Below are 27,117 nucleotides of genomic sequence, written 5' to 3'. Positions count from 1 at the left end.
CTCTTGGCCTGCCGCCCCACCCCACAGCCTAGACAAGACTCGGACACGAACATTACTATAATCAATTGCAGAATCAGCCATGCCAGTTAGGTCGATTGCTTTGTTGAACGAGGATCGCACAGCTTCTCGCGTACAAGCACAGCACGTAGCGGATATCAGGCAAGATCCACCTCCCCGCCCTCGCGCTGCGCGAAGACCGGTATACGCATCTGACAAGAAGGCCATTTGCGAACTACACTCGTCGCATCCTGGCATAACACATCAACAAATAGCCGACCGAATTGGGGTCAATAAGACCACGATCACTAGGATCCTACAGCGAAAGGAAAGATGGCTGAAGTCGAGGCATGTCGAAGGCCTCAAATTTGCACGAAGACGGTAATGTCCTTTCGTCGGATTGCTGTGTATTCTTGCTAATGCAGTGGGCAGGGTCGTCAAGTATTCATTCATTGAGAATCGCTTGCAAGACTGGTTGGCAGATCGCCGCGACGAAGGTACGATCGTGACCGACAAAATGATTCGAGATGAAGCCTTAGTGATAGCGGAGGACGAGGGAATGAGGGGGGGCACCGGTGGAAATCCAGTCTATTTTCATTGCGGACGCACATGGCTGCGCAAGTTCAAGGCGCGTTTCGGCGTCATTGACGGCATCTTTACGCGCCTTGGCTGGACTGCAACCGATTTGGCGAGAGAGAGGGCGTATGGTTACTTTCCGCTGGATAACTACTTTTGGTCTCATCTGCCGGACGAGCATGGAAATATTCCGGGGCCCCCGCCTATCGCCAGAAACAAGTATGACGACGATATGGACCACGAGATCCGCGGCCACATCGTTATCTACGCGCCGCGTACACCATCCGCATCGACGTCGCAGCCAGAGGTGGTTCCGCCCAACTCAACCTCGTCTCCGAACGATCATGCGAATCCATCCGGAATGCCTGGGCCCAGCGTCATCCCACTTCCCTCAGACCAATATTTCCAGCAGGAAATCGGGGCGTCAGGCAACGGTGCTTGGCACCCCCCGATAAACTCGGGTATTGGCCAATCATACCAGGAGCCGTACTCCCAGAGCTCCTTTCAAGAGTCCTTCATGCGCGGAACACCGCTCTAGACGTCGTTCGTATTAATCCGCGAAAGAAGTGAGCTGATACTGACACCATCGTTCGTGTAGGTACCGTCCCACTAGCTGGCACCGACTATCGTCTACATCTTGATGAGATGACGATGCCTGTTTTCGCGTTCTCAAGACCCAATTGCCCTTTGATCATGTCCACTACCATGCCTTCGACTTCCTCCAATACGCCTTCCTGTACTCATACATGTCTTCCGAGTCTCTTTTACGTTTCTACTAGTATACAATACTACGTTGTAGTGCCAGTGTATCATGATATTGGCGTGTCGACGTGGTACACATCGCTCAAGTACCGTTACATACAGTTTGCCATACTATCTACGTATCTCCCAGACTGTTACCGTACACATCAGTATCTACATGAATTGCAGATGATGTACGGTCAAGCTACTCGCCCGCGCCTGTGGCGATCGACGTGGGCGCTCGTGGGCGCAGCAAGCGCCCTGAGTCGACCGTGACATCGACTTCTCCGAGTCCGTGAGCATTTGACCCCCTTGCTCTCTGTTCGCAATCGCATGCAACGTTTCCTCCCGGGATAGTACAAGCTCGGTGCGCATGCGCATGATTCGTTGACTTTCTTGTCACAATACTTGTCTGATACTGACAGCTTGCATCCCCTTGCCTGGCCAGGCGTGCCGCGCCGCTCTCGAGCAAGCGATGAGTGTACAGTCTTTCATACGACTCATCGGTGGATCCTATACAGCTATTCCGCCCCTTTGCTAGCGCGAATCTCGGCGGCTTCCTTCGGCCATTCCGACTTACTCACCGTCGACAACAAAATCACAGAGAACAGGTCCTGGTGCACCATGATACACGAGCCGTACGAGAGGATTGAAGCGGATTATGGTCGCTGCGGCAATGATATTAGCCCGTATGTAATCCTCTTCATCTCATTGTGACACGTACTTATTGGAGCAGTGATGTGTATACAGCTCTCAGCAGCGAAGCGGATCCTTGGCAACGCAGGGTAGATGAGTTTGTTCGCCGTTCTCTTTCAATGCCCATGTTCCCCTGTTTCTGAGACCTGCGACCAGCTCGGGGATTCAGGTCGTGGGCAGTGGGATGTACCATCAAGGTCGATGACACTCCGCGAGGCTCCGTCACTCGATGATGAAAGTGAGGACGATAAACGGTGCATATGCTTGCTGAGCTGATTCAGCAAATTGTATCCAGGCTCAAACCATGGGTTCATCGCCAATGGGCGCAGTGCTGACATCGTGCCTGACGTAGGGCATCATCCGAAGACCGTTGGGAACCATTTAGACTGTCTCGATGCCAGAAAGCGCCGCAGGAAACCGTTCTACGCCGCTGACAAGAAGAGAGCTTGTGAGCTGTATGTCGCAAACCCGGGGATAAGTCATCAACAGATTGCCGATGCACTGAATGTCCATCGATCCGCAATCACGAGGCTGCTGAAGCGCAAAAGTAGATGGCTGCAGAGTGAACATCGGGACACACATCATTTCGCGAGGGATAGGTACGTCTCCGCTTGATGTGAAGGAACAGCAAATGAAGAGAACTCCTTCTAGCACTCCCATATACTACAGGATTGAAATGCGTCTGTACGATTGGCTGAAAGAGCAGCTCCTATGCAACACACCTATTCCCGACAACAAGATCAAGCAGCAAGCATTATTATTTGCCAATCAACTTGGCTATCGTGGGGTCCGGTCCTCATATTTCAGATGTGGACGTACCTGGGTAGCGAATGGGAAGGTGACTGGAACAGGGCTTACGGTACTCGACGTGATTCGCGCCAAAGCTTTTGGACACACTCATTGGGACCCCTCCGACCCTCCGACCCACGAGACATTCCAGTTGACGATCTAATATCCGCAATGCAGTTCATGGAGGAAGACGATGATTTTTGTAAGCCCAATTCGGACGCACCACGTGTAGCTCAGGACGTCGACGTACTGACTGGATTTTCAGACGTCGCATCAGACGACACTCATGCCACCTTTGCAGTCTCCTCTGCTCGCGACGAGAGTCCGCCCGACAAGGAGGAGTTGGGATCCTTCGAAGACGGCGCACTGCCGTCTTCGTATCCCTCCGCGACCAACGAACAGCATTCGCTGCCATGGAGTAGCGCGCACCCGAGCATCCATGGGTAGACGATCATCAACGCCTCACCCTATGGGCCCCGTTCCGAGTCAGTAAGTGTTCTTGTCGCCTGTGGTCGACACAAACGGTTGACATATATATCCGCACTGAGGGCAGTTAACAGTTGTAACTTCGTCTTTCACGACTACCATTCTATCGTCATCCGTTATGAATGCCCTTGTCTCCGTCGTTTCGTCGTTACTACTTTTTCCACACATCTGTAACGCTATTCACCTCATGATACTTTGTACGCTATCACGGGAAGAAAGCGTTGACGTTGCACGTTTTTTCAGCGCCTCGCTTCAAGCTGCACCGTGACTCACTGCACAGTGGTCCATTCAGTCATTGGCGTAGGTCCGATAAGGAGGACGGCTACTGGGCGTTTCGCGCTCGACGCGCTCAAGAAGCGATTGCGCCACCTCGTATCCTGGCTCGCTCCGAGTCGACATCAACGTGAACATTTGGTCCCCTCGCGCTCCGTTCGCAATTGCATGGAAAGTTCTCTCCCAGCTGCGCTGTAGGATCCTAGTCCAAAGTTGTACTGCAAACCTACTTTACTTTTCGTCCCGGCCATGTCTGCGTCGGCGCTATCTGATGGCTCACTGGCACTGGCAAAAACACCACAGGACACTCTGTCTGACCCAGTGCGTACACAACGTGAAAAGGTTACGGCACAGAGCTGACTCCTCCAGCGTTCCGTAGTCGATCAGCCCCAATTCCGCGACACACCATCGTGGAGAGGTGCTTCAGCCACAGAACCTACACTGCGGGGATGAAAAGCCAAAGAAAAGTACGGCCGTGATTATGCTGTACTTACAATCTGGACTGAATGACGTCTACAGGGACTGTTCACAACTCTACAAGGAACAGTGTGACATTGGCCGAATACATGTCTCCCGACTTCAATGAGCTTCAGTTCAATGGCAGAACTCTTCGAAGGCTCGAAAAGCTGTATCGCAGGGTGATGAATCCGCACAAACGATCGAAATACACTAGAAACCCTTTCTACGCATCGGACAAGAAGAAGGCGTGCGAGATGCATCTGGCAAATCCGGAAATGACACACCAACAGATCGCAGATGCACTCAACGTCAAGAGGTCCACTGTAACGAAGGCGCTGAAGTACAAAGCCAGATGGCTGAGAACTGAGCACCATGACTGGTAGAGTCGCCAGGGACAGGTACGAGCGTTACCATCGTCCTGCGCTGCCACTGTTGTTGACCCTTCTCCGATGCCAGTACCTCCAGATTCAACGACTTAGAATTAGAACTCCAAGGCTGGTTGATGCAAAAGTCCGCGGGAGATGTCAAAGTCACCGACAAGATGATCAAAGAACAGGCCATACTCGAGGCGACGCGACTTGGTTATCGCGGACGATCGATACCGTACTTCCATTGCGGTCGTACGTGGGTACGGAACTTCAAGGCCCGTTTTGGGATCGTGGATGGAATCGTGACCGGCAGTGGTTATACTGAAAGAGACGAGTTGCGCGCGAAAGCTCTAGGAAACACCGATATCTACTTTGGTGCCCTGCCAAATGACGGATATATGGGCGACATACAGGAGGATGAGGTCCGCATCTTTTTCGATTCTGCCGGTCCTTCGAACGACCAGTTCGCCCGCTGGGAACGCGAATTTCCCATTTTCCGCGATGCTCTTGCAGCCGGCAACACTCGAGTCACATTCGCCACGTCCAGTTCTCGAGACGACACCCAGACGGGGCCTCAATCAATGATCCTCGCTCATGCCGATCCTGAAGTCGACTCGAACCCCCCTCCACTTGAATATGCCGGAGCCAAGCCAAGCATTCAGCGGTCGGATGATGTGTACATGGGCGAATACCGGTCGAGCTGAGGATCGCCCACTGCGCGAGTGCAGTTGTTGCGTCACGGTGTAGCTCCTGGTTGACACCTTCGAACGTCATACGTGAGTTCTTTTGGCGTGTCTAGTTGGCGATCGAACTGACGAGAGGCAGGGTTCTCATTGTGCCTATTACCCAGAACTCTTCGCGTATATATGTATACATCATCCTCACTGCATTCCGTTGTGCGCAATTACATTTGTTATGATACCTTTTCACCTTGTCACTTTTACTGAGTTTTATCCTTGATGCGCACTCGCTGTTGATATTGTTCTTCTGCTTCGCCTACGCACATGCTTTAATGACTCCCTTTCTGTGTCAGACCTCTGCACGCGTGCCACCACTGTTGTTGTACCATACCAAAACCGTTTAGAATTCGCATCATCCTGCGCCGCGCCCAGCATTGATCTGGGCGTACTGTGCTACGACGTGTTATACTGGTATATATGCATATCTCCCGTAACTTCAAGCACCTGTAGCGAGATGCCAGCATTTTATGATCATCCTGTGCTCTGGACTCCGGAGTGCGACGTGCGTTGCGCGGCCGCGTCCGCCGCCACATATCAAGTTGCGCACGTGATCGCGTTTGCTGTCACGCTTTCGCCATGGTGTTCGAAACAAGAATCTTGTATCTACTCGAAATGCCGCCAAGAGGGGCGGCGCTACCTTGCTCGCGCAGGGCTTTGGAAGGGGACATCGACAAATACAGTAACATTTGAAAGGTAACAAGGCTTCTGAACGTACAAAAATTGAGGACACTGCTATTGTACAAGACAGAATTGATATGGAGAGGTCGGGTGCGCGAGTCGAAATAAGCACAATAATATGAGCATGGTCCAGATATGAGTAACGCAGCTTCGACTAACCTCCATATAAGTTATCGGTCCTCGATGGAGAAGCGGAATATCGTACAGACGCGGACTTAGAGTGCCGCTGCACTGGCGCTTGTATTCGCAGGCTAATGCAGGAAGACAGACACTACGTTGTACCCGGCAAAACTTCTGTGAGGCGCCTGAAAATTGGCACAAAGTACGTTGAGTGCTATAGAATGCTCCTGAATCACTTCACTTTGCTTAGAAAATCATGCCCCGTGCACTGTTCAGGCATGCAGGTCGCAGTAGCAGCCGCATTTAACAGGCGCTTGCGAGTATTACCTTACAAGGTAACTGCCACCACCGTTGCCCGGTGTTAGCGCGAAGTGAATAATTCTCGTTCATTGAACACTGTTATGCATGGTCATACATCATGTGCTCATTTACCTGTAGTTGTTTTCCACAAACAAACTCTTCATAAGTGTGAAACTGTCTGACACTCTGAATATTTGGTGTCGATGTGCCTGCTCATACTACGGTATCGCTGCTCACGCATGTGACATTGACAACAGCCACAAACAAGTGTTCAGGCGCCCGGCAACAATTACAGACGAGAGAGCCTTGCTCTAGCGAGCAAGGGATAACGCAGCACGACTCCCGCTCCTTGCCCACAGGCCCTGTCTCCCACCGTTGCCCTCGACTCGGAGCTACACACACGGGATCAGGCAGGCTCAGGCTCAGGCTGTCGTCTGCGCCGCAAGTGACGGAGCTAACACGATCTAAGTACTCTGCACTTGCTCTGCCCTCGCGCTTGGAAGCTTGAAGCTTGACTTACACTCGCATTGTGGCCATGGAAGCCCGCACTGTATGTCATTAATCCATCGCTCCCCACACTGGGTTCGCCATCGTAATCGCCAGCGCCGCACTGAGGCCACAGAGCCTGACCAAGATCGCGTACGCGCGGCGAACAGCGTCTCTGCTTTCTACTTTGTCTTCGGGTACGCGTGGGTTTGTTTGCGGCGACAAGATGAGCCAACATATTTCCGGTGAATCAGAGGAGTGCACGCCATCGACCTCCAGCGGTACTACTGCGTACGGTGCGTCTCATTGACAGTCTTCCCGACGAGATGTGTGTCTCAACATCATTGTATCAAGGCGAACCGATGTTACCCAACAAGGACGGTGAACCACTCGGTCACCCGCATGGCTTATCATCGTACAATTCGCCAGCAGCGGACACAGGGTTGGTGGTTTTACGAGGTAAACGTGCATCAGCTCAATAGTCTTTTCCAGCATCCGACACGATCTGGGCTCCTCTCCTCCGCCCGAGAGAAAGTGGTTTTCAATGAGAGAACTTCGGCAGCAAAAGCGCAAGAAATTACTAGCGAATCGGCCCCACGACTACCAGGTCCAGCGCCGAAGAGCCTTTCACACTATTGACCGCAAGAAAGTGTGCGAGATGGCGGAACAGAACCCAAGCATGACACATCAAGCACTCGCTACGCTCTTTGGCACAAACAAGACGACAATCACTAGGACTTTGAATGAGAGGACAAAATGGCTGCAATCTACGCAGTTCGAAGAATTCAAGGTCGCTAGAGACAGGTGCGTTGTTTCCCGGTCATCAGAATCCAATGTATGTAATGTAATACCTTATGCAGAAACCCGAATTATGGACTTTTAGAAAACGAGCTTCAAGACTGGCTTTTTAGCTGTGCCGCAGACAAGGTCTTGGTGACCGATGATATGATCAAGGCCAAGGCCATCAGCCTTGTGGAAGATGAAGGTGTAACTGAGGGCTTCGGTGTCTTCAAATGCGGTCGCACTTGGCTGCGTAATTTCAAATCTCGTTATGGCATCGTGCAGGGACATTTTGGCGACTACTCGCAGTCAGTTTTCCGATTGCGAGACAGAGCGTTGGGATACTGGAATCCTCCGCCGACGACGGAAATAGACGATATGGTCAATGGTCTCGCAGAGCAATTGCCCTTCGGCGTGGAGGCTGTGGAAGAAGCAACAATGGAAGAGGACGAGGCCAGCAGGGAGGTCGTCCAGACAACCTTTGCAACGTCCTCGCTGCGCGACGAGCCTCGTTCACCCGCTGCATCTGTGCCCCCTATGCCTGTCGATTCAATCGCGTCATCCTCCGAAAGGAGCTCTGACGCTTCATCCTCTCCCGGTGCTCCCCTTCGCCATCGTGTACCCACCGATACCAGGCCACCTCCACCTGGACGGCCGACCAGCGTTGTCGAATACAGGGCTATTGTTGTAGCCGCCGAGAACTTCTTGACGAGTGGTTGGCCGACCTGGTCCACCGGCGCTCTGTCATCACCAACCGCAGCGTCGTAAGGCGGCCGATACGCAGCGACCAAGTCATGGTCTAGGATGGCAGCCGGCAACACTCGAGTCACATTCGCCACGTCCTGTTGTCGAGATGACACCCAGACGGGGCTCCAATCGACGATCCTCGCTCATGCCAATCCTGAAGTCGACTGGAACTCCCCTCAGAAACTTGAATACGCCGGAGCCAAGCCAAGCGTTTGGCGGTCGGATGATGTGTACATGGGCGAATACCGGTCGAGCTAAGGATGTCTCCCTGCGCGAGTGCAGTTGTTGCGTCACGGTTTAGCTCCTAGTTGACACGTGCTAACGTCATACGTGAGTTCTTTTGGCGTGTCTAGTTGGCGATCGCACTGACGAGAGGCAGGGTTCTCATTCTGTCCAAGTTGTACCCAGTCCTCTTCGCATATACTGTACAATTCAATTCAGTCCGGCGCGGGTTGTGACTGTGACGGCCGCGCCGCCGCCAGGCGGCGCGGCGCGAGCGACGGTGACGCGTGACGCGGACGGTTCAGACGGTGCGGCGGAGCGTCGACGGGCTGTAAACGTCGTTAAAATGAGTGCTGAAAGCCGCCGCCGGAGGCGGTCAAATCTTTGTGCTTTTGTCACAACCGGCGGGACCCTCAGTGACCTGTGACAAGGGTACTTTACCGGTGTGGCGAGGGGCCTTGTGACGCGTGACCGCCGGACTGTATTGAATTGTGCAGTATATGCACATCACCCTCGCTGCTCTCCATTGTTCGCAGTTGCATTCGGTACGACACCTTTTCACCTCGTCTCTTTTGCTGGATTTTTTTTCATGATGCGTCACACTTCTGAATAATTGATATCGTTCTTGGCTGCCATCTCGGACTCAGCGGCCGACATCGCCTACTATACACATGCCTTGATCATTAGTTCCCAACAAGGTCAGACCCCTTCGTGACTACCGAGTACCACCGCTGTTGTTGTACTACCACATCAACTATTCGCATCATTCTGTGCGACCGTCAACCCAGCATTGGTGTACAGTGTTCTGCGTTCCACGGTCTCTACGATGTACCGGAGGCTACATGTATCCCGTGACTTCAAAGCGCCTGTAGCGAAATGCGAGCATCTGACAGCACTTCTGCATGAAGCTTAACTTAACCCCGATATCAAGTCTACCTTGCTCGTTCGAGGGCCAAACACATCATACTATCCTATGTTTTAGCACACCTCCCGCTTGCTCTACACGGGTTAATCATCCACCGTCGCCATCGAGTCCCACCCACGCCCGCTGGCCGCTCCAGTGACGGCTCACACGATCTATACTTGTACTGTGTCCTCGCGCCTGACTAACGCACACAGAGCTGATCGCGGGCACGGTCGTACGACCAGCGGCGGACACGGTACAGCAACTGTCGCCCTCCCATCTTCCAAACCGACGGGTGTTCCGCACAACCTCCGCTGGCGTCCGAGCTACATACTAGCCAGGTAGCACCCGCCGACTCTTCCAGTTCCCCCACCACGGTGACTGGACCCTCAACCACTCACGACTGACGACCACCATCTGGCCTGCGGATCAGCTCGCACATCGAGCGGAACCTTCTGCACTGTGCATCGCATCCGCATACTACAAGTGCTAGCTCACGTCTGGCGCATCGACCGCCTCCTCTCTCCTCCGTAACGTTAACGCGATGGCGACCCAACCGCTTACGAACATCTCTGTGACGGCGACGGCCACATCGAGTGCGCCGTCCGGGAGCTCGAGCGCGGACTCGGGCTCTTCGGGGAGCGGGGACGATGGCACGACCTCGTCTGCTACGCTATATCGTACGTCGATCTCGCTTGGGATCCTTAGGCCGAGGCTGAACAATATGTACAGTGTATACGTTCCTCGGTGAGTACACCGCGCTGGGCTTCTCCAGTAATGGGTCAGCTCCGCATATACTGACGCACCCCCCTACTTCTCCTTATAGCGACCCTCCTCCTGCTCCTCTCCGTCTCCGCCGCGATCGTCGTGCGCTCCTACCTCATCCGCCGTAGACAACGGCAGCTCATCGCGGATGCCATTCGGGACGGCCTCATATCCGGCGTGCCCGCGCCGGGCGTGAGTTTCGAGCGGGCCGCGCTGCTCGCGCGGAAGCCGGAGCTGTTCGACGTGTATCTCGGGCATGCGCCCGCGGAGAGGGAAAAGGGCAAGGGGAAGGAGAGGTTGCATGGCTGGAGGGAGAGCACGAGCAGCGCGGGGAGCGTCGGGGGCGGGTGGTGGAACGCCGTCATGGTGAGTGGTGGCGGGTCTTGCGCGGGGAGCGGGTGAGCTGACCTCTGGTGATACAAGCCCGTGGCGGCGAGGGAGGCGAAGACGTCTTCAAGGAAAAGTCGGCCTGTGCCAACGCCACCGCATTCGCATTCCCCGCCCGTACGCCCGTCAACGTTCGCGCGCTTCCGCCAACGACTACGAACAATCATGCCCATGCCCTCCGTGGGAGCCTCCGTCCTCCCCGCACCCGCCACCTCCACCGGCCTACGGCAACCGGAAGCCGTCGAGCTTTCACCACAGAGCGCCCCGTCGTCTGCGCGGAACGGCCGGGCACTGGACGTAGCTTTCTTGGTCGCCATGCCCGCGCCGCACCACGAGTCCCATCATGTCGAACAGGAGGACGTACCGTACGTCGAGTTTGGCATCGCGAGGGTGCGCGCGCGGGAGGAGGTAGTGTTGGATGAGGGCGAGCCTCACTAACGCCAAAACGTGCTGATAATCTCGGATGGGACATGTACTGCTATTGACTGACTGTTTGTTGTACGACTAATACCTGTATACCTCCGTGTTTCTCGATGTTGTTGTAGAGTACTGCTTTGCGGACTGGTGTATCGATGGATTGCACTCCTACGTGCGACGAGTTGTGAAGTCCCTGGAAGCAAAGTTGTCCAGAGTGATTGTTGAATTGAGTGAGTGCGAACTTGGTATCATACGAACCGTCATATGGCACTACCGCTGGGTCGATGTATGAGATCGGAATCTGAGCTCGTCCGGGCATTGCCGGGAAGTGCTCGCCCGAGTGCAGGCGCCGGTGAGTTCGCTGCAGCCACGAACGACCATCCGCGTATACTCCTCTATGCTGCGCTTGCTTGCGGTATGTTCTATTCCAGTGTTTGACTTGCTGATACGTGAACTTGCTCTAGCAACGCAGGGCGGTCCTTGCCACCGCCGCTGCCGCGGTCGCGGTGACCCAGACTTCGAAGGACAAGGTGCGCACGAGCAGCTCCGTTTCTTCTTTCACCCTTCGCTCACGCTAACTACGCACGGACGGTGTAGCTTCCTATCTATCCTGAACCGACCCGAGATGTTCTGCTCATTGAGACACCTTCCGAGCTCGAGAAGCAGATCGGAAAGGCACGGAGAGCGGTGACCGACACCTACCTCGACGCCCGCGCGCAAGTGCAGGGCGTCGTCTCGCGGTGGATCAGCGTAGAGGAGTCTGTCGAAAGTGCGTCTCGCCCGTCTCCCGCTCCCCGCCTCGCACGCCTCATCCTCGCGTCTGCGCAGAACGCATCAAGTCCCTCGTCGCCCCCGACGAGCCTCTAACACCCGGGATCCTCTACGTCGGCGTCGCGACCCTCACCGGCTCCGTGCTCGCGCGGAACCGTGCCCTCCCCGTGCGGCTCGCCCTCCCGCCCACGCTGCTCCTCCTTTCCCTCAACCACTTCCTCCCCAAGACGAGCCACAACGTCTCCGCGTACCTCGGCGCGCTCGAGGACGCCTACTTCCCGGGTGTCGCGGAGAAGCACGAGATCGCGAAGGCGCACAGCGCGATGACGTGGGCGCGCCTGCAGGACGCGAGCGCGGCGGGCCGCGAGCGGGCGGGGGCAGGCGTGCTCCGTGCGGTCGTGCGCCTCGAGGAGGCGACGGGGCTGAAGCTGCAGGAGACACTTGGGTGGAGCAAGGGCGTTGCACACGCGGTGGAGGGCCAGGCGCGCGGAGCGGCGGTGGCGGCCCAGCAGAAGGTGGGGGAGGCGGCTGCGGTGGTGGCGCATAAGGTGGAAGAGGTCAAGGGCGCGACGGAGCAGAACGTGCACGAGGCGGTTGCACAGGCGGAGAGCAAGGCTGACGAGCCTCCGAGGAGACTAGTATGATAGACTTGTGCGCGCGTTGTAGATGCTGCAGCTGTCCTCCTTAACATTGTGGTTCATCCAAACCAGGATGAAACCGCCCGGATCCTACCAAGCTAGACACTACCAAGTCTGGCTTTCACTTCGACTACGTCGAGTTCATTGCTAGGGTGGTGACTGCTATTCTTCGACCCCTCCTTCACCTGAGAATGCACTTGGGATTGTGTGGTATTGCCATTCTCGGAAAACTTACGCTCGTCCCCGTCGGGCGCCTGTTTGTCCAGCTCACTTTAACCTGACTTGGATCACCGCCGGGCGGGCCGTCTCCTTCCTCTCTCGAGGCTGTCCCATTCTATCCCACTCAACATGAGCACCGTCTTTACGCTGGCGGGCCCGTCTTCCTCGAGCCTCAAGACAGCACTAGTAGGCTCCTCCCGACCCCACGCCTTCCAACAAGTCCGGTCGGTCTCCTCATCGCCCTACGGCCGCACGCACGTCTGGAAGCACCGCCAGCGCGTGCTCCCGAAGCCCTTTGCGCCACAGTTCCCGCAGGTCGTCGTCCGCGTCGACGGGAGCACGTTCACGCACTACACGACGTCGCCGCGCTCCGTGCTAAAGCTCTCCAAGGACACGACGAACACGCCGCTCTGGAACGCGTCGCGCTTCCTGGGCGAGGCGGAGGAGGAGGACGCCATCACGGGCCGGCTGGGCAGGTTCAACAGGCGGTTCGAGGGCCTCGGCGGGTATGGCGCGCAGAATATGACGTGGATGGCGCAGTCGGACGCCGTGGAGGAGGGCAGGTCGTTGAAGGACATGAAGGCGGACGCGGAGTCCGTCATGGGTGTCTACAAGAAGAAGGACAAGAAGAAATAGAGATGGGGGCGTGCTGTCGGTGTGCGTGGATGAGAGGTGCGCGGTGCGGTTGTCGTCGTCGTCGTCGTGAAGGGCTGGCTGACCGGTCTCAGCAGTTGGCCTCCGTTGTCTATTTTACTGGCTGTCGCTGTGCCATCTGTCTGGCGATGTGTGCTCTTTGCAAGCCGTGCTATATAATGGCCGTTCCACGGCTAATCGCAGAGTATATGCTGCAGATTTTGCTCTTGAGGCGACTGTGCACCACTCAACGACTTCACTGGTCCAGCATGGAGCATCCATGTTTCTGGGTTATCGTCCTTCGCGTTCTACTCCTTTTCTGCAATGATGTTTGTCTCTCATTCACACTTTGGTCACGGATTTTGACCTCGTCGCACGGCGAGATGCGCCTCAAGAACAAGTTCTGACCAGCATGCTCTAACGGCCCTCAGGTAAGACTTCGCCGTTATCCTGAACGCGCCGATTGCAGGCCACAGCACACTCGATGGCTGAACACGTCATATTTCTTCTCAATACAGGCTGCTCCATAGACTGCGACTTGCATTCTCACACGAATGAGAAATTCGCTCCACTGGTCTCAAGCATTCTCCTTCACGGCTTGCCATGCCGGGCGCGAGCTGATATTTTTCCACCACCTATTGGGACGAGTGTCAGCCCCGAAGGCGTTCCTCCAGACGTCGAGTGGTGGACTGATGTCGAATACATGGGTTGCGCGGACTCACCTGGACACGTTCGGCCTCGACGAAGTGGTGAGCAGATCGTATCCCATGCTCCCCAGGGTGTTGCCGAAAGGTAGGTGGAAAAGGTCCGCCAGTGTCACTTCCTGGAAAAGCTCGCACTGTGAGAGAGGCAAGGCGAGAGCCGGGAGCAAACTCACGCCTCCAGCGAGGTACCTGTTCATGGACGGAGGACCTCATACGCGTCGAGTTTGCTGTTCAGCGTCTGCAGCAGGTCCGCGACGATCGCTTCGGCCGTCATGACCCCGGTATATCTTCATTGCATCCCAGAGACACACCCAGTTCACGACCCTTCCTGCAGCTCCGAGGACGGGCGACACTTACCTCTTGAAAATCACCTCCCACGCGAGCGCGCCCGTGTATACGTCGAAGTTGCTCATCTCCACGCTCACGGCCTACTCGAACCGCTCGCCCCCGGGGCGGGCATGAGCGCCATGTGCTCGGGGCGCGCGTACTTGGCGACGAGGATGGAGGACGGCGTGTTGACCGTTACGTTCCCGAAGACGACGCCAGAGATGGCGTCGAAGATCACGATCTCGTAGCCGCGTTCGGGCGGCGCGGGTGCGGGTGCGAACCAGGACCACCTGGAGTATTTGCAGCGTGTTTGTCTGTCGTAACGCGCTTGTTGTATTGCAGGTTCGAGCGTAATACACGGTGTTCTCCCTTGGGAGTACTCCTACGCCCTACACCGAATCCGTTCCAGTGAAAACGATCATGCAACGGTCGGTTGGCACAGTAACTTGAACCGTTCAAGCATGCCGAGATCGTGCTCCTTCCGCATCAATCCTAGTCGCCGCATGGTGGGGATCCAATCCGATAGCTGGTCGTTCATGATTGCTGGGTATGATGCACTGCTGTGAGTCCCGGCCCAGTCAAAGTCAATCAGCATGGCACTCCAGTGTTCGTCGGACCCAGCACCACCGGACCTGCGAACACACATAATGTTGGGAGCCCGGAGATCGCCAAACACGAGGTCGTGTTCGTGGAGCAGGTCGACGGCGGTCTTGACGTCGGCGTAGACACTGTGCGGGAGGAGTTCGTTTCTCTGCTCGAACGACCACGCCGTCTCGCCTTCAACCCGATCCATGACGACCATGAAGATGCGATCACAGACGGGGATAATAGCGTGCAGAGTAGGCGCCAATCCGGCCGCGGCGAGGATGCGGTGTGCCTCAGCATTGTACCTTGCGGTGAACTTGACGATGACCTCGACTTCGCCGTCCGGAGTGTCACCAGCTCCAGTCGATTTGGGCATGGTGGCGAAGTAGATGGGCGAACACCGCTGATCTGATGACCTCGCCATAAGATAGAGCTCCCCGGCGCGAGACATCCGATTCGTGAAGGTCAAGGACGGCATGCTGTCCTTGCAGGAGGGGACCGGGACGGGTGACGGAAACAGATGTGTGATGCTGCTGGAGGGAGGTGCAGCGTCGAGTCGCGCGTAGAATTCGGTAAGCTCGCCAGTAGCAAGCTGCACAGCCTTGAAGGCTCGTGCGACACGGAGTACGTTATTGTTCCGGTAGAAGTCCAGACGCAACCGCTCGGAGAAGAGGCGGTCAATGTAGGGTCCATCGGTATACACGGCGATCCCGATCTCGAGAAGATCGCCCCTGATGCTGATCAGGATGACTGGATAGTTGGACCGACGTCGTCGCTGCCGTATCAGCTACAGAGTCCCTCGTCAGCATGCCATCACGGTGCACACACGGATTGGCGGTCAAACCTCGTTTTTATCATCTGTCACCACCCTGGCGTAATCAAGGCTTGCTTGCAGAAAGGCATCCCCATGCAATCCATCCTCGTTTTTGACTTCTACGAAGCCGAATGGTTTCGAGCCGCCCATGGCTATGTTGGGGCGAATATCGCTGATGGGCACGTCCCAGCTGAGTGTGCAGGCAAGGAGATCTTCGAGGAGACTCCCAATGGCCAGGATACGGTCTTCTCCGACGTCGTAGCAATTCAAAGCTAGTGCCATAAAGGAATGGACCTTTCCTAGTTCTAGATAATTGGGTTCGCCCTCGGGGAGCGCAGAGCCGAGATGGCGAAGGCGGTATGCGAGCAGGCCCAACGTAGGGTGGAACAAGGCAACTGGGGGACCGTAATTGTCGTGTGGTCGTCCTGCATGAAAACGGTCGCCGCATTCGTTGAAGAGCTTCTGCACATGTGTAGTAATTCCTTCCGACGGCCTAGGTAACGATGTGCGGACGTTCTTGGCCTCCTTCTCGCGTTCTGATGAACAAGGTAATTGGCCAGCCCAGGGACGTAAGAACACTACAACGTACCTCGAATGACCTTCCTGTGGCTAGCGGCAAGGGCTCCCACGTCGTCCAGACTTTCAAGGGCTGCGCTATGGGTGAGGCAGATGTCCAACACTCAGTAGAGATGACTCACTCTCTGGTGTGACGACGAGGATGTCGACGACATCATCCTGACTCGGTCCTTCAGGGAAAGCGTTCCTCACTTTGGCGGTTGGCCGGATTTTGAAATCCCGACTATCGTGGTATTCGCGAAGCCATTGGCGGCTGCGATCGAGTAACGTCTCGCCGGGTTCCAGCGACAATCCAGGGGGCTAGTATGGTCACTACAAGCGTGACTGATATAAGATGGATACGCACCTTGAACAATGTGTAAGCCTCGGGATCAACTTCCGGTCCAAGTTGTTTGTTGATCACAACCTCGACTAACTTTGAGAGATGCCTGCTGCTGTTCTTATCAACCTCCAAAGATATTTCGAGGGGGTGCACAGGATGGGGAAAGTACACTGCGTAGTCCTCTGGTGGCTCGCTGTGAGAGGACATGATGCTGGTTTGGGAGAAGGGTCGATGTTCCAGCCAAACTCCAGGCTCCTGCCCATCCGTCTTCGGGAGGTAGGGGGCCCGTGTCGCTGAGCCGTACAATGTCAAGTCTCGCTGAACCACCCAATGTCAAGTCTCGCTGAACCACCCACACCTACTTACCAGTAAATCGAGCTCAAAATCTGCATTACATAAGTACATTACGTAAACCCACGCGCAAAATCAAACTCCCCAACCTTACCTCCCTCTACCTCCCTCTGCAGAGTACGCTTGACTCACGAACAAGTTCTATACCAGCATGCTCTAACGACTCTCAGGTAAGGCTTCCCTGTTACCCTGCATGCGCCGAATGCAGCCCGGAGCATACTCAATCGGCTGAACACGTCATATTTCTTCTCAATACAGGCTGCCCATAGACTGCGACTTGCATTCTCACACATGAGAAATTCGCTCCACTGGTATCAAGCATTCTCCTTCACGGCTTGCCATGCCGGGCGCGAGCTGATGTCCTTCCACCACCTATTGAGACGGGCGTCAGCCGCGAAGGGGTGTCTCCAGGTCTCAAGTCGTGGACTGCTATCGCATTCGACACCGTGGGACGCAGGGACTCACCGGGACACGTTTGGCCTCGACGAAGTGGTGAGCAGATCGTACCCCATGCTCCCCAGGGTGTTACCGAAAGGTAGGTGGAAAAGGTCCGCCAGTGTCACTTCCTGGAAAAGCTCGCACTGTGAGAGAGGCAAGGCGAGAGTCGGGAGCACACTCACGTCCCCGGCGAGGTATCGGTTCTTGGCCAGGAGGACCTCGTACGCGTCCAGCTTGCTGTTTAGCGTCTGCAGCAGGTCCGTGACGATCGCTTCGTCCGTCATGACCCCCGTATACCTTCAATCGCATCCCAGAGGCATACCCAGTTCACGACCCTTCCTACAGCTCCGAGGACGGGCGACACTCACCTCTTGAAAATCACCTCCCACGAGAGCGCGCCCATGTACACGTCGAAGTTGCTCATCTCCACGCTCACGGCCTGTTCAAACCGCGCGAACCGCTCCAGGTCGCCCGCGGGGGTGGGCATGAGCGCCTTGTGCTCGGGGCGCGCGTACTTGGCGACGAGGTAGCGCGCGATCGCGCGGCTCTCGAAGAGGACGAGGCCGTCGTCGTCGATGTACGGCACCTGCCCGAACGGCTGCTGGGCGAGGTACGGCGCGGCCTTGTGCGCCTCCGTGGTCATGTCGACCTTGACGAGCTCGTACGGGAGGCCGAGCTCCTTGAAGATGAGCGCGGCGCGGCGCGTCGCGTGCGACGGCGGGTAGCCGTACAGCTTGATCATCGTGCGGGGGCGCGCGTATCGGTGTGGATGGACGGGCAGCGGGCGGTGGGGTAGCGCGGACGCGGATCGAGGTTGGGAGCGAGGCGCGTTTGGGTTCGCAGGCCGTTCGGAGCGCGGGCGTATTTATCTCGCCCACGGACAGAGGGCGAGAAGCGTGCGTGCGCGTGAGCCCGGGGACCTGAAGTCAAGCATAAGGTTCAAGGGTGCGCCGCCACCGTCTCCCATGTCGAGTGATTGGGCATCGGCTCTCGCCGCGGCGCAGGGGGAGGGCGGATGACTGCACGCGCATGGGGAACTTACTACCTGCGAGGGCTGGCCGTGCCGGAAAAGGCGCCATGTCCGACGCGATGCGGAGAACACGGCCGTGGCTGGCGGGTGGCCCGCGGGTGGCGAAACTGTGATTATCCCCATCTCCCCATCTCGGTTCATGATCTGGAGCGTGCGTGCGTGTGCGTCGATGTCGGTGGTGTGAGAAGGACGGCGGATATGACTGCGGTTCTTTGGGTTAGCGTTCGCGCGCAGGTCGCCCGCATTGGGCGGATGCGCGAGCGAGACGTCAGTGATCATGGGTCGATACGCTGGGATGCGGGGCCCATGCCCACGTCAAGCAAACGCGGTGAGTCTACCAATGCAGCATGAACCCGTACCAGCCAACGGGAGCGACCACATAATATTGAGACTGCTTACTGACACCGACTTCAACAGACAGACAGCTCGGTTACCACATTATTTTGTATTGCGGTTCAGCGGGAGATAATCCGTAACGTCTAACGTGACATGAGTGGGAGAGCAGAGTCCACATAGTGTTCTACTGCGAATTTATGTGAGCATTGAGGGACGCGGTATGGTGCGATCAGCCGAGTGCCTGGTAAGTCTCGGGCCTCTACGCCTCCATCGCGAACAGTTTATATTGGTTTGTTGCGGTGTTTCCGTCTCTGCGAGCGGTGAGGATGAGGATGGGGCACAGGCCGCTCGTCAACGCCCCTCCATCGAATCACGTATGCAAGGTCGAGTGCAGCCTGGGCGAGTCAAGCGTCTGCGGACTGGCCAAGCGAGCCCCCGACGGCGTCCGTTACGTCCAGTGCGCTTTGCCATCTGGTTTGCCAATGAGCACGCGGGCTCTTGCGATCGCTCGTGTGCGTTCGGGCCATGTGGGATCCGGCTTTCGCTGGGATTGTCTTCTGAAGCCAGTGCGACGATGCAGGCAGGCCGGGCGGGCGGCGACGGCAGCCCAGTCGACAGGCCAGTGCGGGATTCGTGAGGAGTGCGAGCGCGCCCTCGATGCGCGCGCGTTGTCCCCCTCGACTGTCTGTCGACTGTACAAGCGAGCGTGATTGCGGACTTCACGACGTTGCGGAAGGACTCGCCGTTGTGCAAGTGCGGCTCCACCCCTTCAAGTTCAGCGCGCGCAGGCGACTCGCCGCCAGCTGGAACAGTATGATGATCTTCCAGTGCGGAGGTCGGCCGAGGCAAGATACGGATCCCACTGGGGGTGCCGCTGAAGACCAGGGGGCGCAGACATCCTGCACGGCAACCTGAGCTCCACCCGTGCAACGGCTCGGAAGGTGGGTAGTACGGCGCGCCCCCGACCCGCACTCGTCGTCTTTATCAATCGTCTGCCGACTGGCGGAGCGGGCGCCCCGCGGCGCGTCCGCAGCTGAGAACGCAGCTGGGAGTGGGTGGGGTGGGGGCGCGGGCGTGGTATAGATCTTGACTGGGTATGCCGTCCGGGCCCCAGACCGGGCGTGGCAGGATCTCCGAGTCGCGCTGCGGGTGTCCGGATCGCGGTACAGTCCAATGACGATCAAGGCTGGCGTCGCGCGGCGGGTGCATGGGCGACGACGCGCGGCGGAGTGCAGGTGCGGATGCCGACCAGCTGGGCGGTGTGCGAGTCCGGGTCGGGTGGGGCGCGCCGCTGGGGATGCCCTCGAGAACGCGCGCCTATCCGGTCCAGCAAACCGAATGGAAGGCCGGTTCGGCAGGTGTCGCGGCCCTGCGGGGGTCGCGGGAGGAGGCGAGGTCAGGGGGAGAGCGCGTGGGGTGTATGCGGGGGACTCGCTCGGACAGCAGACGGTGTCCTCAGTCGCCGCGCGATTTGCGGGGACCCGCGGAGCGTCATGCGATTGTTACCGGGCACTGCGAGGAGAGTAAGCGGGGAGCGGGGGGCGACATCCTGGGCGTACGACTCACAAGGAGGCGCTGACTGGGGTCGTCCAGAGCCAATAAGGCCAGGGCTGGAGATACCACGGTAAGCCATAGCCAGGGTGGAGGAGAGGACATGTTCGGGGGATGGGTTGTGCAGAGACTGTTGGCGAGACGGGGCCCTATTTATGCAGTGGAGATAGAGAATCGCAGCGGGGGCCAGTGGCTCAGGTCCAGGGGCGAGGGCTCCTGCCAGCGCACTGTTGCCACGGAGCCGGACCAAGCGGGGGACGGATTGAAGCGACGGGACAAAGCCGTGCACCTGGCGCATGATCGCAACTGGTTACTGGTGTCCGTGCGAGAGACCGAAGCGTTGTCCCCACTGTGCGTATGACGTGTCCCTGCGTCCAGTGCGCGGTAACGTCGTCCAGACAGGGGATGCACAGACGTTGTGGGTCCACGCGCCTCTGTCGCGAGTCTGGGGTCGACGCCGCGGCTGCGCCTTTCGAATCTCGATCGGATGAGTCAACGAGGACCATCGGGGCACTCTTTCTTGCCTGAAGACCTGAAGATGTCGATGAGGGACCGTGTTGGCTGCATTTCTAATGGCATGTTGCGAGCCGGACTTGGAAAGACGGACGCGGGAAGACAGTCACTGCGAGGAATGAGGACAGCCGTGGCGGCCACCGTGAGGCGGAGGACTGTAGTAGATGCTGTGTCATGTCGCCAGGCTTGCTGGACAGGTCGTTGCGGTACCAGTGGTCGGTGGGGTGTAAGTAGGCGGACGGTGATTGGACGGCGGGTGCTTCGGTGAATGCCGCTCTGTGTGGTCCTAGATCCTTACACAGATCTCGCCGATCACAGTTTGAATCTCAAATTCACGACCTCTCCTCTCCCAAGGGCGACCTCCGGCCCAGCGCCGACGTGTATACACCTGTACTTCTACAAACAAGCTACACATTGTACCAAACACCAGACAGCGCAATGGAAAGCATCCCCCAGTCGGACCACAACATCGACGACGAAGATGCATGGGACGACGACTCCGACGACGACATCGAGGCCGAAGCGGAGCAGATGGCCCGTCGGCTCCAGGACCAACTCAGAGCAGATATCGAGCGAGCGCAGCAGGAAGCGAGGGCCCAGACAACTGCCACCCAACAGGCGAGTCAAGCAGTGTCTGCCCTAGGACTCGCACCCGTACAACAGCCTGTTGCTGGCCCGTCTACCTTGACCTCAAGAAAACCACATAGCTCCGATGTCTTCCAGCAACTTGCACACGGAAACGCCCCTGGAACTGCCCGCGAGAGACGGAGCGCCGCCGCCATCCTCACCATGAAAGCCATCCTCGCCTCGGCCGAGAAGAACCCGCTGGTGCGCTCTACGCTCGCCGCATCCACTATACCCGGCGTGGAACACCACAACGTGCTAGACGTCTTCACCCAATGCATCTCCTGCAGACAAGTGACCAAGGCCGTCGCGCAGCACCTGAGCGAAGCCGTCATCGCGCTCGCAAAGTCCTCGCTGCTCTTCGCGTCCCTCCGCAACTCGGACGCGCCCGCCATCCAGCTCGACAAGGGCAAGCGCAGGTGGGACGCCGCGGACGGCCCCGGCGGCGCGCTCGACGACGCGCCTCCCCTCAAGCGCGCCGCGACGGAGCAGCCAGACCTGCGCCACCAGGTCTCCGAGGCGGCCGCGCTCATCACCGACGCGCTCGCCCCCCTCGCCGCGAGCCCGGCGCCCATCATCCACCCCCACCTCATCGCCTCCATCCACCTCCCGCTTCACCAAGCCTTCCTCTTCGCGTCCACGTCCGCCCCGCGCGCAGACGGCCCGCGCGCCGCCGCCCTCGAAGAGCTCGCGGGGCTCATCCAGATGCTCGGCGTGCTCAGCGGGGTCCCGATCGGCGCGCAGCCGTCCGAGTCCACCGCGCAGCCCGGGCTCGGGACGGCGGTGTACCCGTGCGCGACGTGCGCGAAGACGTTCGCGCGGCTCTTCTCGCTGAAGGCGCACCGGCGCGCGCACCTGCTCGGCGCGCGGCCGTTCCGGTGCGACGCGCCCGCGTGCGTCGCGAGCTTCGCGCGGAGCCACGACCTCAAGCGCCACGCGCGCCTGCACGAGCGCACCGCGTACAGGTGTCGCGGGTGCGCGAAGGTGTTCAGCCGCCGCGACGCGATCAAGCGCCACCAGGACAACCGCCGCGGCAGGGACGGCGGTGCGGGCGCGTACGGCGCGGAGAGCGCGTGTGCGTACGCGGAGGTCGAGGAGGTCGAGGTGGACCGCCCGGAGAGCGGGGAGGACGCGGTGCGCCGCGCGAAGATGTGGGACGGCATCGCGGCGGGCTCCGTGCAGGCGGGCGCGCCGCCGGTGTACGCAGACCAGGCGTCGGGCGCGGACGACGGCCCGGAGGAGGGCGAGGTGCACCCGGGCGTCCTGCTGGACGCGCAGGCGGCCGTGCTGCGGCTGCACCCGCTCCTGCACGCGTACGTGACGAAGGTGCTCGGGCACGCGCCGGTGCTGCAGAATCCGAGCCAGTTGTCGTTCGGGCAGCAGTCGGTGGGAGCCCAGGCGGCGTTTGCGCCCCCGCCGGCTGGCCAGCCGACGCTGGCGAGCATCATCGCGAACGCTAACGCGAACGTGGGCGGCGGCGGGCGTGCGGCGCCTGCGACGGAGGCGACCCACGCGGCGTCGTTGGCGCTCTCGAGCGCGCTCGCGCTGTCGGAAGAGCAGACACGACTGCTCGAGCAGGCGATCGCGCAGGCGGCGTTGGCGGCGCAGGCGCAAGCGGAGGCGGAGGCGGCGCAAGAGGAGGAAGATGAGGGCACGGGTGACGAAGAGGACGGTTGAGCGAGGGGCGTGCTCCATGACTTCCAGCTGGAGCTCCGTCGCCCACCCCCTTCGGCCTACCTCACTATCGACGAATTCATGGCCACCGCAAAGTTTGTCGAGCTCAGTGCCCGATTTTATCCAACAGAGAAAGAACGTCAAGATGTCATCCGGCCAGTTTTAAATCTATTGCTCGGTGAAGGCGCCTTGGACGAGAAGCCCTGTTCTACTGGATCGGTGACAGACAAGCCTGATGGTGGTCTGGCTGCTAAATGCGGCTTGTATACACCGCTAGATCAGCACTACAGCAGGATGCTGAAGCTCATCGTCGAGCTGAAAAATGGGATTGGTCTTGGAGACTGTTGCCCTACTGAACAGGCCGAGAAAGCCTACCAGCTAACCTGTATCGATTCAAAGGTGTGTCTTACCCGTTGCTCGGCAGTCCGTCGTGACTGCTCACTGCCTACCCTAGCTCGATGACCTGCGGCACTGTTCATGCATGCCCGCCTTCATCCTCGCCATTGCCGCGCCTCACATCTCCGTCTCCGGTGCCATCTTCGTCCACGGGGTCGCTATCTCGCAGCGCATCACGCCCTTGGTCAGCCTCGTCCTGCCTCTCCCGTGTCTCTGTACAACACCGAGCTTCGGGGCCAACGAGTTGGGATTTGTAACTGCGGGCACCCAACATGTGGCGGAGATCGCGCTTATATTGAAGAGTCTGCGGGAATCACTGGACGACCTGGGCATGTAGTACCGCGACATGCAGCGTCCTACCAGTCTACCTGGCCGCGACGAGCTCTCTCCCGCGCCGTGCTTCCTGTCGTACGAGGTGAACAACGATGCCGCTAGTCGCCGGGATGGGCAAGCAGGGCCGCCTTCCTCGTCTCGACCTCTTCCCAGTGGGCACGCTGAAACTTGAACTGAAAGGACGGTCAAGCTGAAATATCTCTCTCGAATCCCGGGCCGCTCTTCATCACAGAGGCAAATGGCGGTGGGGAAAACGGTACTCGATGCGTCGTCAAGTTCGTGCACCGGTACGGGAAGAAGGCGCACGAATTCATGTACGAGCGCGGTGTGGCCGCGCGGCTGATGTACTGCCAGAAGGAGGCCTCGGTCGGTGGCCTGTTCGTGGTCATCACGGAGTATATTGACGAAGTCGAGAACGCCAAAGCGTCACAAGACGGTATCACGAAGCTGCGGGATGCACTCGAGGGACTACGCGAAGCGCAATTGGTCTTCGGTGATCTTCGCCGCGTGAATATGCTGGTCGACTCGACCGGGCAGCCGCGGCTAATTGACTTCGACTGGAGCGGACCTGACGGCGACATGCGCTATCCTCACGATTTGAATCATGATATTCCCTGGCAGGAGGAGGCGCGACCTTGTGGGTTCATAACGAAGGAGCACTACATGGTCATGCTGGAGAAACTGGTGTCGGAGCTTGGGAAGTGAGGTTACAACGAGTAGCTTTCAAATTAGTCAAAATGCACATGAATATGTATGTCGTTAGATTGTGGAATGCGTCGAATGCTGTCCGGGACGATCTATGGACTACCAGCCAGACGCACAGGAGAGCACTAGAACGAGCGCGTCGCGCGTAGACTTGGCGTAGACACGTACCTACTACATCCACCTGATAGTTGATCCGTCACGGTCATATCCAACCCTCTTCCAGCCATCAGTACGCCAGTTCGTGAGTTTGGCTGAAACATCGACCCTTAGTCCCAAACCAGCATCATGTCCTCTCACAGCGAGCAACCAGACATATATGCAGTGTACTTTCCCCATCCTGTGCAGCCCGTCGAAACAGTGTTGGGGGTACCGGTTAACAACAACAGCAGCAACCTCTTATGGTTAGTCGAGACTGCGATCAATAAACCACTTGGACCGGAAGTTGATCCCGAAGTTTACACATTGTTCAAGGTGCGTATCCATCTTATATCAGTCACGCTTGTAGTGACCATATGTACTAGCCCCCTGGATTGTCGCTGGAACCCGGCGAGACGTTACTCGCTCGTAGCCGCCAATGGCTTCGCGAATACCACGATAGTCGGGATTTCAAAATCCGGCCAACCGCCAAAGTGAGGAACGCTTTCCCTGAAGGACCGAGTCAGGATGATGTCGTCGACATCCTCGTCGTCACACCAGAGAGTGAGTCATCTCTACTGAGTGTTGGACATCTGCCTCACCCATAGCGCAGCCCTTGAAAGTCTGGACGACGTGGGAGACCTTGCCTCTAATTACAGGAAGGTCATTCGAGGTACGTTGTAGTGTTCTTACGTCCCTGGGCTAGCCAATTACCTTGTTCATCAGAACGCGAGAAGGAGGCCAAGAACGTCCGCACATCGTTACCTAGGCCGTCGGAAGGAATTACTACACATGTGCAGAAGCTCTTCAACGAATGCGGCGACCGTTTTCATGCAGGACGACCACACGACAATTACGGTCCCCCAGTTGCCTTGTTCCACCCTACGTTGGGCCTGCTCGCATACCGCCTTCGCCATCTCGGCTCTGCGCTCCCCGAGGGCGAACCCAATTATCTAGAACTAGGAAAGGTCCACTCATTTATGGCACTAGCTTTGAATTGCTACGACTTCGGAGAAGACCGTATTCTGGCCATTGGGAGTCTCCTCGAAGATCTCCTTGCCTGCACACTCAGCTGGGACGTGCCCATCAGCGATATTCGCCCCAACATAGCCATGGGCGGCTCGAAGCCATTCGGCTTCGTGGAAGTCAAAAACGAGGATGGATTGCGAGGGGATGCCTTTCTGCAAGCAAGCCTTGATTACGCCAGGGTGGTGACAGATGATAAAAACGAGGTTTGACCGCCAATCCGTGTGTGCACCGTGATGGCATGCTGACGAGGCACTCTGTAGCTGATACGGCAGCGACGACGTCGGTCCAACTACCCAGTCATCCTGATCAGCATCAGGGGCGATCTGCTCGAGATCGGGGTCGCCGTGTATACCGATGGACCCTACATTGACCGCCTCTTCTCCGAGCGGTTGCGTCTGGACTTCTACAGGAACGATAACGTACTCCGTGTCGCACGAGCCTTCAAAACTATTCAGCTTGCCACTAGCGAGCTTACCGAATTCTACGCGCGACTCGACGCTGCACCTCCCTCCAGCAGCATCGCACATCTGTTTCCGTCACCCGTCCCGGTCCCCTCCTGCAAGGACAGCATGCCGTCCTTGACCTTCACGAATCGGATGTCTCGCGCCGGGGAGCTCTATCTTATGGCGAGGTCATCAGATCAGCGGTGTTCGGCCATTTACCTCGCCACCATGCCCAAATCGACTGGAGCTGGTGACACTCCGGACGGCGAAGTCGAGGTCATCGTCAAGTTCACCGCAAGGTACAATGCTGAGGCACACCGCATCCTCGCCGCCGCTGGACTGGCGCCTACTCTGCACGCCATTATCCCCGTCTGTGATCGCATCTTCATGGTCGTCATGGGTCGGGTCGAAGGCGAGATGGCGTGGTCGTTCGAGCAGAGAAACGAACTCCTCCCGCACAGTGTCTACGCCGACGTCAAGACCGCCGTCGACCTGCTCCACGAACACGACCTCGTGTTTGGCGATCTCCGGACTCCCAACATCATGTGTGTTCGCAGGTCCGGTAGTGCTGGGTATGACGAACACTGGAATGCCATGCTGATTGACTTTGACTGGGCCGGGACTCACGGCAGTGCATCATACCCAGCAATCATGAACGACCAGCTATCGGATTGGATCCCCACCATGCGGCGACTAGGATTGATGCGGAAGGAGCACGATCTCGGCATGCTTGAACGGTTCAAATTACTGTGCCAACCGACCGCTGCATGATCGTTTTCACTGGAATGCATTCGGTGTGGGGCATAGGCCACTTGTGAATGGAGATGGTTTCACAAATTCTCTACATGGCCGGCTGTTACCCATCTTTCCGCCCCGCGTCTAGTCGTCTTGCCCGACGCCTGTATCTGCGAGACTACACGCGCAGGAAAGCAAGAGTACCGGCGCCCCGAGCCGGGCGTGTTTGAATCGATGAGACGCAATGCAGCATTCCTCGTGTGCGGAGAGAACTTGGGCGCACCGTATGAGCGCAGATCCACTA

General features: G+C 57.8%; 11 protein-coding genes across 11 annotated transcripts; 7 read left to right on the top strand and 4 right to left on the bottom strand.

Annotated features, from left to right (window-relative positions):
* Positions 1-347: 347 nt before the first annotated feature.
* Positions 348-1,111, top strand: B0H18DRAFT_956292 (uncharacterized protein; the record flags this gene model as incomplete). The annotated part of the gene is made up of 3 exons (XM_048042445.1): positions 348-378; positions 423-494; positions 537-1,111. 3 exons carry the CDS (start codon positions 348-350, stop codon positions 1,109-1,111), a joined length of 678 nt encoding a protein of 225 aa, XP_047891337.1.
* A 3,362-nt stretch (positions 1,112-4,473) lies between these two features.
* On the top strand, positions 4,474-5,525 carry B0H18DRAFT_1212642 (uncharacterized protein). The gene is made up of 2 exons (XM_048036485.1): positions 4,474-5,161; positions 5,211-5,525. The coding sequence occupies exon 1, from the start codon at positions 4,520-4,522 to the stop codon at positions 5,087-5,089; it is 570 nt and encodes a 189-aa protein (XP_047891336.1). The 5' UTR covers positions 4,474-4,519; the 3' UTR covers positions 5,090-5,161; positions 5,211-5,525.
* Positions 5,526-9,714: 4,189 nt separating this feature from the next.
* On the top strand, positions 9,715-11,239 carry B0H18DRAFT_518767 (uncharacterized protein). Its single transcript, XM_048038411.1, has 4 exons — positions 9,715-10,042; positions 10,095-10,109; positions 10,189-10,493; positions 10,551-11,239. Exons 1-4 carry the CDS (start codon positions 9,907-9,909, stop codon positions 10,950-10,952), a joined length of 858 nt encoding a protein of 285 aa, XP_047891335.1. The 5' UTR covers positions 9,715-9,906; the 3' UTR covers positions 10,953-11,239.
* Positions 11,240-11,328: 89 nt separating this feature from the next.
* B0H18DRAFT_1120962 (apolipo protein O-domain-containing protein) lies at positions 11,329-12,346 on the top strand (the record flags this gene model as incomplete). Its single annotated transcript, XM_048034243.1, has 4 exons — positions 11,329-11,346; positions 11,396-11,461; positions 11,529-11,700; positions 11,760-12,346. 4 exons carry the CDS (start codon positions 11,329-11,331, stop codon positions 12,344-12,346), a joined length of 843 nt encoding a protein of 280 aa, XP_047891334.1.
* A 342-nt stretch (positions 12,347-12,688) lies between these two features.
* On the top strand, positions 12,689-13,195 carry B0H18DRAFT_879422 (uncharacterized protein; the record flags this gene model as incomplete). The annotated part of the gene is made up of 1 exon (XM_048040696.1): positions 12,689-13,195. One exon carries the CDS (start codon positions 12,689-12,691, stop codon positions 13,193-13,195), a length of 507 nt encoding a protein of 168 aa, XP_047891333.1.
* Positions 13,196-13,769: 574 nt separating this feature from the next.
* B0H18DRAFT_1120960 (uncharacterized protein) lies at positions 13,770-14,093 on the bottom strand (the record flags this gene model as incomplete). The annotated part of the gene is made up of 3 exons (XM_048034242.1): positions 13,770-13,827; positions 13,915-14,015; positions 14,070-14,093. The coding sequence occupies 3 exons, from the start codon at positions 14,091-14,093 to the stop codon at positions 13,770-13,772; spliced, it is 183 nt and encodes a 60-aa protein (XP_047891332.1).
* Positions 14,094-14,556: 463 nt separating this feature from the next.
* Positions 14,557-16,850, bottom strand: B0H18DRAFT_518681 (uncharacterized protein). The gene is made up of 5 exons (XM_048038410.1): positions 16,545-16,850; positions 16,321-16,498; positions 16,212-16,271; positions 15,653-16,158; positions 14,557-15,595 (listed from the first exon to the last, which is right to left on the bottom strand). Exons 1-5 carry the CDS (start codon positions 16,725-16,727, stop codon positions 14,642-14,644), a joined length of 1,881 nt encoding a protein of 626 aa, XP_047891331.1. The 5' UTR covers positions 16,728-16,850; the 3' UTR covers positions 14,557-14,641.
* A 335-nt stretch (positions 16,851-17,185) lies between these two features.
* B0H18DRAFT_1120958 (glutathione S-transferase) lies at positions 17,186-18,051 on the bottom strand (the record flags this gene model as incomplete). Its single annotated transcript, XM_048034241.1, has 4 exons — positions 17,186-17,243; positions 17,337-17,437; positions 17,492-17,606; positions 17,678-18,051. The coding sequence occupies 4 exons, from the start codon at positions 18,049-18,051 to the stop codon at positions 17,186-17,188; spliced, it is 648 nt and encodes a 215-aa protein (XP_047891330.1).
* Positions 18,052-21,066: 3,015 nt separating this feature from the next.
* B0H18DRAFT_1018223 (uncharacterized protein) lies at positions 21,067-22,142 on the bottom strand. The gene has a single exon (XM_048029358.1). The coding sequence runs from the start codon at positions 21,963-21,965 to the stop codon at positions 21,363-21,365; it is 603 nt and encodes a 200-aa protein (XP_047891329.1). The 5' UTR covers positions 21,966-22,142; the 3' UTR covers positions 21,067-21,362.
* A 976-nt stretch (positions 22,143-23,118) lies between these two features.
* B0H18DRAFT_1120956 (uncharacterized protein) lies at positions 23,119-24,471 on the top strand (the record flags this gene model as incomplete). The annotated part of the gene is made up of 4 exons (XM_048034240.1): positions 23,119-23,436; positions 23,492-23,707; positions 23,771-23,918; positions 23,999-24,471. The coding sequence occupies 4 exons, from the start codon at positions 23,119-23,121 to the stop codon at positions 24,469-24,471; spliced, it is 1,155 nt and encodes a 384-aa protein (XP_047891328.1).
* A 285-nt stretch (positions 24,472-24,756) lies between these two features.
* On the top strand, positions 24,757-26,849 carry B0H18DRAFT_1120955 (uncharacterized protein; the record flags this gene model as incomplete). Its single annotated transcript, XM_048034239.1, has 5 exons — positions 24,757-24,942; positions 24,993-25,170; positions 25,220-25,279; positions 25,333-25,838; positions 25,896-26,849. 5 exons carry the CDS (start codon positions 24,757-24,759, stop codon positions 26,847-26,849), a joined length of 1,884 nt encoding a protein of 627 aa, XP_047891327.1.
* Positions 26,850-27,117: the final 268 nt, after the last annotated feature.

The sequence above is a fragment of the Fomitopsis serialis genome (assembly GCF_022376445.1).
Source record: "Fomitopsis serialis strain Sig1Antser10 chromosome Unknown B0H18scaffold_54, whole genome shotgun sequence".
Classification (NCBI taxonomy): Eukaryota; Fungi; Basidiomycota; class Agaricomycetes; order Polyporales; family Fomitopsidaceae; genus Fomitopsis; species Fomitopsis serialis.
The sequence above is the reverse complement of the archived record's forward strand: the minus strand, read 5'-3'. Positions and strand labels throughout refer to the sequence as shown.

Coding starts and splice junctions, on each gene's coding strand:
- B0H18DRAFT_1212642 (XM_048036485.1), top strand. CDS start 4,520: ATGCAAAAGTCCGCGGGAGATGTCAAAGTCACCGACAAGATGATCAAA.
- B0H18DRAFT_518767 (XM_048038411.1), top strand. CDS start 9,907: ATGGCGACCCAACCGCTTACGAACATCTCTGTGACGGCGACGGCCACA. Junction 10,494..10,550: donor GGTGGTGGAACGCCGTCATG/GTGAGTGGTGGC, acceptor TGGTGATACAAG/CCCGTGGCGGCGAGGGAGGC.
- B0H18DRAFT_518681 (XM_048038410.1), bottom strand. CDS start 16,727: ATGTCCTCTCACAGCGAGCCACCAGAGGACTACGCAGTGTACTTTCCC. Junction 16,272..16,320: donor CCTCGTCGTCACACCAGAGA/GTGAGTCATCTC, acceptor CCCATAGCGCAG/CCCTTGAAAGTCTGGACGAC. Junction 16,159..16,211: donor CCACAGGAAGGTCATTCGAG/GTACGTTGTAGT, acceptor CTTGTTCATCAG/AACGCGAGAAGGAGGCCAAG.
- B0H18DRAFT_1018223 (XM_048029358.1), bottom strand. CDS start 21,965: ATGGAGGCGATGAGGTGGGGGTGGATGATGGGCGCCGGGCTCGCGGCG.